General features: G+C 46.0%; 2 protein-coding genes across 2 annotated transcripts; one reads left to right on the top strand and one right to left on the bottom strand.

The window, feature by feature from the left end:
- The first annotated feature begins 2,005 nt into the window (after window positions 1–2,005).
- Window positions 2,006–5,017, top strand: LOC124690098 (probable F-box protein At2g36090). Its single transcript, XM_047223533.1, has 3 exons — window positions 2,006–2,234; window positions 3,800–3,901; window positions 4,107–5,017. Exons 1-3 carry the CDS (start codon window positions 2,006–2,008, stop codon window positions 5,015–5,017), a joined length of 1,242 nt encoding a protein of 413 aa, XP_047079489.1.
- Window positions 5,018–8,008: 2,991 nt separating this feature from the next.
- Window positions 8,009–13,305, bottom strand: LOC124692346 (mitochondrial fission protein ELM1). Its single transcript, XM_047225698.1, has 10 exons — window positions 12,897–13,305; window positions 12,534–12,766; window positions 11,752–11,848; window positions 11,470–11,619; window positions 11,265–11,391; window positions 9,558–9,670; window positions 9,414–9,477; window positions 9,231–9,324; window positions 9,033–9,141; window positions 8,009–8,470 (listed from the first exon to the last, which is right to left on the bottom strand). The coding sequence occupies exons 1-10, from the start codon at window positions 13,077–13,079 to the stop codon at window positions 8,372–8,374; spliced, it is 1,269 nt and encodes a 422-aa protein (XP_047081654.1). The 5' UTR covers window positions 13,080–13,305; the 3' UTR covers window positions 8,009–8,371.
- Between the last annotated feature and the right edge of the window lie 261 nt (window positions 13,306–13,566).

Here is a 13,566-nt window from a genome sequence, read left to right as displayed (position 1 = left end):
CGACTACGTCGAGGCGCTCGCGTACCATAGCGAGGAGGTGAAGGACGACGGCGACGACTACGTCGTCGTCGTCTTCCACGAATGGCAGCATGCCTTGGCGGAGGGCCGGAACTTCGACTTCCCGGACAACATGACGGACGACGAGATGGCGAAGGTCGCCGTCCTCGTCTCCGAGTACGACGCGCCTGTGCAGCCGCCGCTGCCCCGCTACGCCACCGCCGTCATGCCCCCGGGCCTGTCGGCGGATGAAGCACTTCGACAGGCGCTCCTGGAGTTGGCGGCGCCTCCACCACCGCTGCCACAACCGCAGCACTGGGCGCCTCTACCGCCGCCACAGCCGCAGCACTGGGCGCCTCCACCGCCGCCACAGCCGCAGTACTGGGCGCCTCCACCGCCGCCACAGCCGCAGCCCCCTCAACCTCGAGCACCGGCGGCGGCGCGCCCGGCGTAGCTCCCCCGGATGGCAACTGGCCTTGTGTCATACCGGAGCTCATCGTGCTCGACAACGACGAGGAACAGCACAACGACGAGGAGCAGTAGGCGTTTAGGTTTATTTTTTATGTTTTAAGTATGTAAATTATGTTTCATGTTTTAAAAAAATGATTCGTCCTAAAAAAATGTGTCGTGCCGCTGGAGCCACCCCCGACGCAAACGGATGCGCGGTCGATTTCGACCAAAAGAAACGACGCAAACGGACGCGCGTGGACGCTAAAATGCGTCGCGCCGCTGAAGATACCCTAAGCGGTAACGACCGATGAAGAAATGTTGACCAGGTGACGAAACGAAGGTTCTTTCGGACATAAAGAAATGTTGTGGAGAAACGAGGCCGGGCGCCTATGCTAACGCAAGAAAAGCGCACCGCATCAGGGCAAGAACTAGCCGGCAAATGCTTCAGGAACCATAGACGCAAAGTTAGGATGAGATAAGAACGTCCCTATCCATACCGCAAGACTTAACCTAACAGAGGACTACTTTACCGCGAGGCCAATCTGCTTGCAGAGGCTGCTTCAGCTAATCCCGAGCTGGATATATAGCTCATTCGACGATGACAGGGACCTTGCAGGCTGCTCGTGCCTATGTCAATCTGGCAGACGTACAAGATGAGGTTTTTTAGTCTGAATTACAGCAGGAACGCAACTGCTTCAACCAGTTGTTTCCATTTGGAAGGGCACAATCCACGGTGGTGCTCCAGTCCTCACCGGCTATGAAGATGCAAGCTGTGCTCGGACGGCGACGGCCCGCACAAGCGGGCGAGTGCAAACACACCGATCGCGCGCGTCCGTCAGCAGCGCCTGGCGCTACGGGCTAAAATGTAGGAAACTGCTGGGCGTCCCCCGGGGATCTGATTCTCCAGCCCATGGGCCTCCAGCCGTTGGATCAACCATTTTGACGGTTAGATTTGCATGTAGCAAAAAAATATCTTCGGCACGAAAAAATCACCCCCGGCAGCAAATGACTGAAGCAAAAAACGGTTCGTTCAGAAAAGAAAATAAAAAGGCTGGGCTCGCCGGAGACCTCGCTGGAGACCACGTAGCAAACATATTACGCAGATGTAGCAAAACCTTAAATAAATTGTAGCAAATTTTTTTATTCATATGTTGCAAATCCTCTAAAACATCAACGGAGACATCGCCTGCAGCCGGCAGTAACGCCGTCCGAGGTTGTAGCAACTCCGTCCGTCAAGGAAAACAACGCCACAAGCTGCTAGTAGCAACGCCCTATGCCTATGGTAGCAAAAATCCACCCTCCGCCGGAAAATCGTAGCAAGCCCAAACTCGTCGGAAAATCGTAGCATAATTTTGTACCAAAAGTAGCAAAACAGTTTTAATAATTGTAGCAAAAAAATATACTATTGTAGCATCGTGGCTTCGTAGCACTTTGAGGTAGCAAAAAGAAAACCAATCCATCCTATCCTCTCCTCTGGCTCAGCACACACGAACGCACTTCCCCGCCGCCGTCGCTGCTACTGCTAGCTTCGCTTCGGGCCACGCTCCATTGCCCATCGATGAGGTTGCCTCTCGCGCCGGGATGCACCCTGTTCGCTCTGCGCCTGCCGGGAGGCACGCCCGCAGCCTCCTCCTCCCCGCTCGACCACTTCGCTCTGCGCCCGCCGCCGGCCCAGCCCGTCGTCGTCGCGCCGGCGGTCCAGCCCGTCGTCGTCGCGCCGCCGGTCCAGCCCGTCGTCGTCCCGCCGCTCCTTCGCCTTCTCCTTCGGTCGCTCCATCGTGAAAAAGGTGAGAGGATGGGGAAAGTAACGAGTGGACAGGAAGGGGAAAGGATAAGGTGCGGTGCGGGGGGTCCAAGGACACGCGTCACGCGCGGAAGGATGAGGCTGCGGGCGTGCCATCCCCCGGGGGAAAGCAATCATTTTCCTAAAATGTACTCCCTCCGCTTCATACTATACTACTCCACGTATAAGGTTTATTTATATTACTCGGCATATAAGGTTTAATTAAAGTTAAACTTTAGAATTTTTCATCAACTATTTAAGGTAGAGTATCAATATATTCATAATTAAATGTAAACGATATGATAGTAGATTGCATTTATGTACTAATAATATTATTTTTATTTTTAAAATAAAAATATTTTTTTACATATAATTAGTTAAACTTGCCAAAGGTGTGGGATCCCGACATGGCTGATGCGCTTCCTTCCGATCCCGGTGCCAATCAAGCGACTTCATGATTGCTCGCGGGATGCTCCAGCTAGGGCGAGCGGTAAAAGTAGTCCTAGTTTCAGATGTGAAAGTCCTAGTTCTAACGTGGCAATGTTAACTCCCTACTCATTTCCTTGTTGAAGGCATTGAGGAAGAGATTGGATCTTACCCAGGGTAAAAACCCAGGATCCGATCATGTTGATTAGACATAACGTTGACGGTGTTTGTGCACTGTTATCTTCTCGAAGGCATCGTTTTGAAGAAGATTTTTCGGAGTCGAGCTTTCGTCTACACTGGTGGTTCTATCGTTTCTTTGGGTCTCTGATTGCTTCGGCGGGGTCTTTGTTTTTATTTTTCTTTTGTTTTTTCGATTGCGTGCATTTTCAATGTCTAACTTGCTATAGTCATTACCTTGTTGCAGAGGCCAGATGCAATATATTATTTTTATCGAAAAATCTTCAGATGTAGTTTCATAATATAACAATTTGATATTATATATGTAGCTACTCTATTTTAATATTTTATTCAAAACTTAAAAGTGTAAGGGCATGTTTCTTTTAAAGGATTTTGAAATCATAGGAATAGAAAAAAACGCAGGAGCAATATGTCATGGCACGTGAAATCCTACATGAATGAAAAACCCGGAAAATAGTTGCAAGAATCGTTTGATTGCGCTTCACGAAAAACGCATGAAATGTGCTTGTTGATCGTAGTTGTCATAAGACACATAGAATTTTTTTCAAAAGGTCTAACCTCTTGCTACAAATCCTAAGAAATTGTGGTGTAGAAAAGCAATCCATTGTAATTTTGAAGGGTTCAATTCTTTGAATTAAATTACCTCTACAGAAAAAAAAAAATCTATGTGCAAGAGTCCTCTAATATTCCTTTAAAGATCATTTGAATCAAACAAGCCCTAACTTAGAACAAAAACCCTGAAAGTACACCTATACTAGCTCCGGCCGTCCCGGCTCGGCAACACACGACTCCGGCGCAACGCCTCAATTGGCCAGTTGGCACCCTCACGCAAGGCACGTACCATGGCGGTAATTTAGCAAGGTAGTAATTGTTGTCTCTCCCGTGTTGGCCGGACGTGCCCGGCCTGTCGGGCTGTCACGGCGTCATTTTCACCATGGCCAACAGGGAAGACACGACAAGCTAGGCCTCGATCAGCAGGCACGGCGGGAAACAAAAATAAACAAACCGCGCGTGAGGCCTCTTCCCCAGCCGGAAACGAAACAGGTTCAGCGGATTGCGCATGCCTATAAAACCAGCTCCTGATCGCATTCCTAGCCATCGCATTCCGTTCGTTCGGCATCTGCAGTTTGGAGCTAGAGTGCAGTTCGACCTCCGGCCGCTACCTTGGATTACGCTAGCTGACAGACTCCGGCTTGCAGCAATCGTAGAGCCGGCGACTGATCGATCGAGATCGAGGCCAGGAAAATGCCGACCACCACCGTGGAGGACCTGCCCGCCGACGTGCTAGCCTGCGCGCTGCGCCGCCTCGACGGCCCGTCCCTGGCGGCCGCGAGCTGCGCCACGGCCGGCCTCCGCGCCCTCGCCTCGGACCCGGATACATGGCGCGCGCTCTGCCTCGCGCAGTGGCCTTCGCTTGACACCCACCAGCACAGCATCCTCGGCTCTGCAGCCATCTCTCCGCAGCGCCTCTTCGCGGACGCCTTCCCGTTCCCGTCGGACGACGCCGCTCCCGCTGCCTCATCCGATTCCGACCAGCACCTCCCCGGCGAGCTGATCTCCGCGGTGGACGTCTACCACAAGGGAGCGCCCATCTTCTCCCGGGCCGTGGAGACCTCCACGTCGTCCTCGTGGTTCCTCACCTCGCCCTTCCGCGTCGACGCCGTGGACTGCAAGAACCCGGTGCCGGCGGCGTCGATCTCCCCTGCAGAGCTGGAGCTGAGCTGGATCGTGGTCGACCCGCGCAGCGGCCGGGCGGTGAACGTGTCGAGCCGGCGGGCGGTGGCCGTGGACAGGCACTGGTACACGGGCGAGACGCTGGTGCGGTTCGCGGTGGTGCTCGGCGGGTGCAAGTTCGAGGCCACCGTCACCTGCTCGGAGGAGGCCGGGTGCCTCAGGGAGGTCAGCCTCACCGTCGAGGACGCCGACGGCGCGGCGGCGAGCGGCGAATGCAGTCTAAGGCTTCTTGCGGCGGCGATGGCCGGGCCGAGGAAGGGAGGGGAGAAGGAAGGAGAGGAGGCCAAGAGGAGGTACGACGAGTTCGTGAGCAGCAAGAGGGGCAGGAAGGAATCCAAGGCCAGAAGGGAGGTGCTCGTCGACTTGTGCTGCTCCGCCGTCAGCGCCGTCGCCGTGCTCAGCTTCCTCGCCTCCGTCGTGTTACGTTAGCTAGTCTACTCTACCGTGCGTGTGATCGCATCTTTGGATGCAAAGGAAACACCAACACACATTCTTTCCCCAGATTCTTTTGCTCTTCAAAGAGCTGTTTTTTCAGTATATAGCAATTGGTATGGATCGTCGAGTATGCAAGTTCACTGGTTGTTTCTTCTTGTCTTGGTAAAAAGGTACCTCATGAGACATGTACCACCGTTTTTCATCTTAGACAAAAGAGAAGAAGGGAGTGCAGAAATTTGATTACTGGTAATGAAGCGAACGTCCTGAAAATTAAGGCATTTGAAGACCACAAAGTTTAAACAAAAAGCTTTTGTATTCTACCAACACTAACATGCGAGTGACTTTTTTTTTTCGAAGTGACTTGCCGGGAGCGTATAATCATCTTATATATTTTGATTCGCCAACTGTACTAGCGAGGTTTGTTTGCTATGTAACAGACAATAAGGCATCTCTGTCAAATTATAGTTAGGCAATCGTATCTCGTAATGTGGAGTAGTCAACGTACTATACTATAATCGGCCGTTCAAGACCTGTTCAGAGAAACCTACAAATCAATCGCTTCTCCTCAATTTTCAAAGCGTTGTGAGAATATTAGCTTCTAGAACAATAGCTCAAATTATCAAACTGACGGCTGGCTACTAGTATTGTGCACTTCCAGACTTCCTCCTGTCTCTCACTGATGCTGGTTTGCAGTTCAAGGTTTCAACAATTAACCAGGCGCCATATAAAAGTGGTCGTGATACATAACGACATCGACGTGACGTTAGAGCTAGGGGGCACACTGGACATCCCTGCTACTCTCATTGTTTGGAAAAAAAAAATACGCAAACTTAACAATCAGGGAGGACTAGGTGGACTAAATCTGGACATTCGGAACAATGCTCTACTCATAAAGTATCTTCACAAGTTCTTCGATAAACATGACATTCCATGGGTTAATCTGATATGGCATAGATATTATCCCAATGGAGGTATTCCTGGAAACCATTGGGAAGGATCATTTTGGTGGAAGTCAATTTTAAATCTTCTGGACTACTGCAAGGCAATGGCCAGATGCAACCTTGGTGATGGCAGATCTGCATTTTGTTTTTTGAACAGATTTATGGTAGGAAAACTGTATGGAGCAAAAACATTCCTCAATTAGCTTTTTTTTAGTCAAGAAAAAAATCCATGATAGTTAGTCAAGTAGTTCAGCATGAGTATTTGGAAGATCTATTATGCTTACCATTATCTAGCCAGTCATGCAAGCAATTTTTACAGATGGAGATAATATGTGACTTAGCAACGATTAAACTACGGGAATTCTACATTCTTTGAGTTTACATTTGGGGAAATGAAGCCTTCTCTACCAAAAAGAAGCTTACAACTACATGATTGGTCAGCAATTTGCCCCACCAATTTTCTAATGGATACAAAAAAAGATCATGTTAGCCCAAACACAAATTCTTTATCTGACTTCTAATTCACTGCAGATTAAATACAAGAAACTTGCTAAAGAGGAATTTCCAAATTCAGAGTTATAACTATGCCACCATGCAGTGCAACGCGGAAGAAACTTTAGTGCATCTTTTCTGGACATGCCTATTTGCTAGTAACTGATTGGATTTAATATGCCCTCAAAGGCAAGGAAGCTTTACAGTACTAGAAGCATTGGAAGATATCAAAAGACAAATTCAATGTTCCTTTCTACCTGGAGATTATAATTCTGGCATCTTGGAGCATTTTGATGACAAGAAACCACAAGATCTATCTGAATTGGACCTAGTGACTAGTAGAATGAAAAGGAAAGAATCTATAGAAATTCAGAGACTGGTTAGAGAGGCAGATGTAATTACTTTTTATGCTTTGTAAATTTTGTAAATATCATCTCAAAACATTATAAAAAAAATACAGTGGGAAGCTTTCCCACTGTTTCTCTTCAAATATTTTCCAAAATTCAAAAAAGTCCAAAAACAATATCTGCATGTAGGTAAGGGATGCGTGTGCGTGTAGGCTTGAAACTTAAATGCGAGTATTTATGAAATATTTAAATAAAAATAGGGTAAGTTCTATAAAATTTATAATTTGACATGTAACTTAATGGTGCACACTTGCTAAGGCGATCCTCTAAAAACAATGAGGAGCAGCGGCCGGTGCATCCTTGACGCCTCAGGTTGTGGGCTACAAGGTCAGCACCTGGTGTCTCCCGCTAGCCTTCCTTCTTCTCTTTCTCCTCTTCCCTCCGACTTCTCCTTCCTCCCACCTGCTGCCCATGGTGGTGCATGGTGTAGACTACACCGTGTAGTCATTGATCTTCTTCATGAGATTCTCCATCGTCCAGCGTATGCTGGTGCGCTGCTCCGTGGTGAGGCCCTCGAGGTTCGGGCAGCAGCTGACCATGGCGTCGTGTAGGAGCTGCCCGACCAAGACGTCCTGCATCTAGCCGATGCGCTCCCTATCCTCCCCATCCATCTTCTTGCACTGGTGAGCTCGGCCATGGACTTGTAACAGTCGACGAGGCGCATCGCCTCCGGTAGCGACAACTCGCCCTCCTGCATAATTAGCAAGCGCTTCAACGCCGTACACAATGGACAGCTCGTCCACCTTATGTATCACACGCATACCGCGTATCTTCTCGGTCCCTCTCCATGTCTGGCCCTTCAGGAGAGAACAAATCCTAAACACTAGCACAACGCAGTTTTGCCTGTGATCTCATCGTTATGTTATTTCAATCGAATGATGCTTTCACAGATGAGAGAACAAACCATCATCTTGATATTACAAGGACACAAACCAGCATTCATAGAGTTACAGACCATGAAGCAATAAAAATAAGCTGCAAGCATGTGTCTACATCAGCACAAACACCAAGCGCTGCTGCCCGTTCCGTTCTGCAACAGCACTCCAGTGCAACAGGCACCCAGAATATTACGCACACCATATAAACAGCAGCAGAAGTCATGCACAGCTCAATCACAGAACGCCTCGATTTATACAAAAGTGATGTTTTGTAGCAAGGGGATCAATGACTTGAAGAACACAACAAGAGTAGGCCATAAGCCTAGAGCAGACTGAAGTTTCACTTCCAGTTCTGTTGGTTTCTTTCCATCAGCTTTACAAGTACATGAAGAGGCAAGACGGTGCCAAAATGAATACATTTCCTGGGAACTGTGCAATCGCTCAAAAATTGGGGTAGAGAGTACCACAAAAACTCTCAGCTTGTGTACAAGCCATTCCATGGCTATCCCTATATGATTATTCATCCTCAAATCCACGTGACTCTGTTAATCAAACTATATAATTTACTGCATGAGCTCAGAAGAGAAGTTGGCACAGAATAATACACACCTATCCTAAGTATGATCATTATTATCCCACTGTCCAGCCTCGTTCTGCAATCACCTCACGAACACGTGTAGCTACTTCAATAGCATCATTTAAGGGAGGGTAGCTCCAGCTATTTGAAATCTACAAGCAAAAAAAGATAGTTGATAAGCAGTGCATGTACATACGTATGAAAAGACTTCCAGCTATATGTAGCAACTTTCAATAGAACACATCATTTTACTGGCTTTTATAATTCTACCAGTATGTCTGCCAAAATCTTACGCATTGTGGGACAAGATATGCGATATGATATGAATCATATAATACCATCATGTGGGGCAGGAACTTGCAATAACCATCTAACAGAATTCATGCAGACACATGCATGCAGATCACGGACATAGTTATTACGTATTATTGTTTGAGCCTTGTCATAACCCAAAGGTAAATTACACAGCCACAGCTATAGTAATCGCTGCTGGAAATCTAATTGATAACAAGAACAAGCAAAAAAAACATCTGCTCGAGTGCGTTATCCTAACTGTTTAAATGAAGCTCAGGCAAAAAGGTCCAGGATTTTGTATCAAAAAGTTCAATGTTTAGTACTATAACCATGTTCATTAAAGAAACAAATGTGCTGAGACAGGATATGCTTTATCAAGTAGATGTGCCATTTTTAACTTAACAGAGCTGGCAGACTTACATCTTCCAATCCAGTGAAAGGGCGGACGACCCCTTTTTCCCGTAGATTCTTGTGGAAAGCGGAAAACTTCCATTTGCAATGCTCGGTCCCAATAACATAAACAGGCTTCCTGTTAGAATGTGATTGGAAGCTAGTCATGCAACCTTGTAAAGGAGGTTGTATTTGCCGGAAGCCATGCAGATAGAAAAAACAGCTTACCCTGTGCTGCAGGCCTCACTTAGCATACTTATTGAGTCTGCTGTTACGACAAAAGCATCAGCCCACGCAAGATGGCCCAGGTGTGGGTTAGGTTCTGCACAGATAAAATGGATCATCACAAGTTGAATAACTTGCTAAGAACATAAAAGCTGAAACATATAGGTACTAATTTTCAGAATTTACCTTCCCCATCCCAAATATAGACCTTAGGATGTTCAGCAAACTCTTTAAATATAATATCAGAGACCTGCCAGCAGACAATTAAAAATAACTGTCAAATTCACTATCTTATTGTAACAAACAACCAGATTACCAAACAATCTATACCTTTTTTGGTGTTCTCCTAGAGAATGAAATTCTGACACTCCCACAGCTGTCTAGCACATTATCCAGTGAAGTTATGAGCTGCCTAGCAAGGTCAACACCATATTTACAATTACCTGAGCATTAAAAAACATAAAAATTAGATTGCCTTGGATCTGAGCATGAAAATCAGTCATTCACCCCATACAAAAACTATAAACAGAGAAGACCATATGTTTAAATGACAGCATGCATGCTAGTACCACTCCACAAGTTAGAGAGGGAAAAATTCGTCCCAGATAGAGTAGTTCATAATATTGCTTACAAGACGTCAAGAAAGAAAAGAGACGTGGTTGTGTAACCATATCTGATTTACAAGCCCACCCCCACCCGCGGCTTATCAACCATGAATTTATTTGATGCATAAGTTCACTTTACGATGTGAGGGGTAGAGTTGTGCACCACAACGATAGCCCACATTGCTTCTGGCAGCAACCGATTTACACAAAAATTTAAAAGCAATGTCAACGGTGGTTCTCATATTAACCTAGGCTATGATGTCAAGTCGTAACTTGTAAGCACACAAATTAACACGTTATCAAAATAAATGTTGTGCTACATTATGCATGTTGCTATGAACGTATGTGACTAGGCGAACTTCTCAGATCTAATACTAATATTTTATGAACTGAAATCCAGGATAGCATGGTATAACAACGGTGTGGTTCTCATATTAACTTAGGCAATGATGTCAAGTCGTAACTTGTAAGCACACAAATTAACACGTTATCAAAATAAATGTTGTGCTACATTATGCATGTTGCTATGAACGTATGTGACTAGGCGAACTTCTTAGATCTAATACTAATATTTTATGAACTAAAATCCAGGATAGCATGGTATAACGGTATATCAGAATCAACAAATAAATATTTTTAAAGCAATGTCAAAGGTGTGGTTTTCATTTTTATCCAACGCGTTGTCCAGCCAACTTGTAAGCACGCATAATAACTTCTCATCTAACTGAACGTTGGAAGTTGCAGCACTATTATACATGTAGCAATGGAAGTACGCAGCTACCTGAATTTGGATCTAGCCTTTATAATTTTATGAAATACAATCCAGGATAACATGGTAAAGTGATATACCCAAATCAACAAATCAATACCACATTAATCCTGGAGCTCCAAGAAAGAAAGAAAAACCTGGTGCGGAACGAAAATGTAAGCAACGAAAATTTTGCTTTGGTTTAGATGAAGGTAAGGTATCTTTGTCGCACCCGTTATCAACAAAAACAATCCCACAATTTTCTTAAGGCGAAAGCTACTGGTAACACACTTTTCCTTTTCTACAATTTACCAGAAATCAAATATCCTTAGGGATAACCAGACAATAAAGCAAGTGCAGCAAACATGAGATGCTCAAAATGAAGAAAAGTACTCCAGCTACTTAATATGCACTTGACTGGCCATAGCCAACAGTATATCACCTTGAGAAAAAAGAGCATAATCATATCAATAAGTAAACTAAAATATTGTGTCAAGATATCCTTGCTTCTTTTTGTGTGTATGTCCTCAACATGGGATTTTCCCTGGGTAACCATTAGAATGCAGCCTTTGAAGTTTGTCTAGATTTACTTGGTCTCTGAGTTAAAACAAGCTAGCATATGCAAACACACATACAATGGCATGTGCAATATGAAAGATAGCAAGAGAGAGAAGAGAGAACTACTCGTGGGTCCTCCAATGTTGACAATCAGCAATGGCTTCGGTAACGGGGCAAGTTCATCATGCCAGGCTATAGCAGCAAGTCTTAGTGCAGCAGAATCAGCTTGGTGTAGTGCACCGACAGTAAGCACCTGAACTTCCAAAGTACAGAATTAAGATGCCACACAGCACGTGATTTTCCATTTATGAGTAATATGAGAGACGCATACCACATTCCTCCCAGGGGGTTCTTGTGGAGTGATCCATCTCCGGAACAGGCGTGGAACTTCTTGCTGCCCACTCGCAGTTAAAGCATAGTAATCATGACGAGGAGTGACCACCAAATCAAACCTATCAAGGCGAGACCTGGGATGCTGTATCTGAAATTCATATAACACTATCGTAATTAGATTAAGATTTGGATGACAAGCAGTTGGTTTATTTCTGGTTCTATGGTATTTAAAAATATTAATAATAATAGTGAGACCAAGAAAATTAGTTTTGGATACCACCTGAATGACAAACACGTTATCTGAAGCCAAATGCCTAATTGAACTTGAATATGATATGGTGTCCCATCCACAGGCAACAACTAATGTTGGGCCTTCCCTGAAACAAGAGTAAACCATCAATGAGTCATGTGAATAGCTTAGCACTGTTTTAGAAACAAACTGGCTACCTTGAGAACTTAAAATAAAACCTGAAAATGCAACCAGGAAGCCACAGTACAGCACGTACAGTTGAGCAAAAATTGATAGGATTTCTATCGAGCTCATAGTTTGCCACTGGCACAAGGCTGAACCTTACAGCCACAACAAAACACAAAAGGTATCCTATACAAAATATTCAACTCCCTAATTTTGATTTGTGACAATAGAAATCAACCGACACATGAATAATATTACAAGTCAGTGTCAGAACGTAAGATCCCAGTGTTTCCTACTTGAACCACATTGCACACAATTATATGGTTGGAAAATCCGTAACTAAATGTGGGCATTCCATCTGTAATATGTCATGGTACCAATGACACTGACAACATGTAAGCGGCTCAAATGCTGACAACGTAAAATAATGAAACAGTTACACCAAACAGACACCATAACACAAGCAAATCAGGTGACTTTACTGGAATTCCTAACTTCTAAACAGTTTAACTAGTTCCCGAAACTCATGGACAATTTTAGCGATTCAACGTGGCCAATGGAATGCAAAAAAAAAGACCAACATATGCTATTTCATACAAAGAAAAAAGGAGAGGGGAGTCAAGGCATAAAAGGAAATAAGTCATTACTTGTCGAATGTATCGCGAGCCGTGGCGACGATCCTCTTGGTATCCACCTCCAGAACAGAAGACAAACCTACATATCCGCCATTGGGGACGCGGTACGGCTTCCTCCCCTGAACCACCAGCGCAAACCTGGTGTTGCGAAAGAGCTGCCTGAGCAGTTGGTCGATTAGCTTGTGCATGGAAACTGGGAGGAAGTGCAGCCACTCGTTGATCCCGCCGCTGGGCCTCGTGACGCGCTGCAAGCCAAGCCCGAGGCAAGATCAACAGAAGGTAAATTCGCAACCAGCTGATGCCTGGGACGGGCAATCGAAATGGAAATGCGAGGAAATAGTAGGGGCAGTGAAAGAGAGGGGTTAGTTTACTGACGTAGAGGGTGAGGTTGTCGGCGAGGCCGAGGGCGCGGACGAGGCCGACACACTGGCTGTCGGCGCTGGGGGAGCCGCTGGCGATGGCGACGGCGCGGCGGACGACGTTGGCGCCGCCGCCGGTGAAGATCTCCGGGGTCTCCATTCCGGTGCCGGGGGGCTCGGGCAGCCGGATCGGCTTCATCGGGCTAGGGTTTGCGACCACCTAGGAGAGGATCTGCAGTTGGATTTGGGTGGGGATGAATTGCAGGCTTGGGAGACGAGGATTCGCGGGAGAGAGTTCGTTGCTGGAGGTGGAGGATGGGGGTTTCGGCCTTCGGGGTTTGGTGGTGACCAACAGCAGAGGTTACGTGTTTCCGTGGAATTCTCCGGTTTCAGACTCGGCCATTCTCTCGATGAACTGCCAACTGGGGGAAGAAAGACAAAATGACATGGATGCTAAATGCTAGCAATTGTTACTCCATTTAATCTTTACTATTAAATACGAGTTGGTCGTTTGACACTCAACGCGTTTGATGGTCGTCATGGAAAGCATCCTATCCGTCCAATCAATCTCACGGTCTCCGCTTCCTCCAATCTACTTGCCATTGCGTCATGTCTACTTTCCCGTAACTCAAAGTATCAATCACGGTTTAGCATGCAAAATTAATGGAGCGCGAAATTAATGGGAC

The sequence above is a fragment of the Lolium rigidum genome, chromosome 2, assembly GCF_022539505.1.
Source record: "Lolium rigidum isolate FL_2022 chromosome 2, APGP_CSIRO_Lrig_0.1, whole genome shotgun sequence".
In the NCBI taxonomy this organism is placed as follows: Eukaryota; Viridiplantae; Streptophyta; class Magnoliopsida; order Poales; family Poaceae; genus Lolium; species Lolium rigidum.
This window is presented reverse-complemented; position numbering and strand designations above follow the sequence as displayed.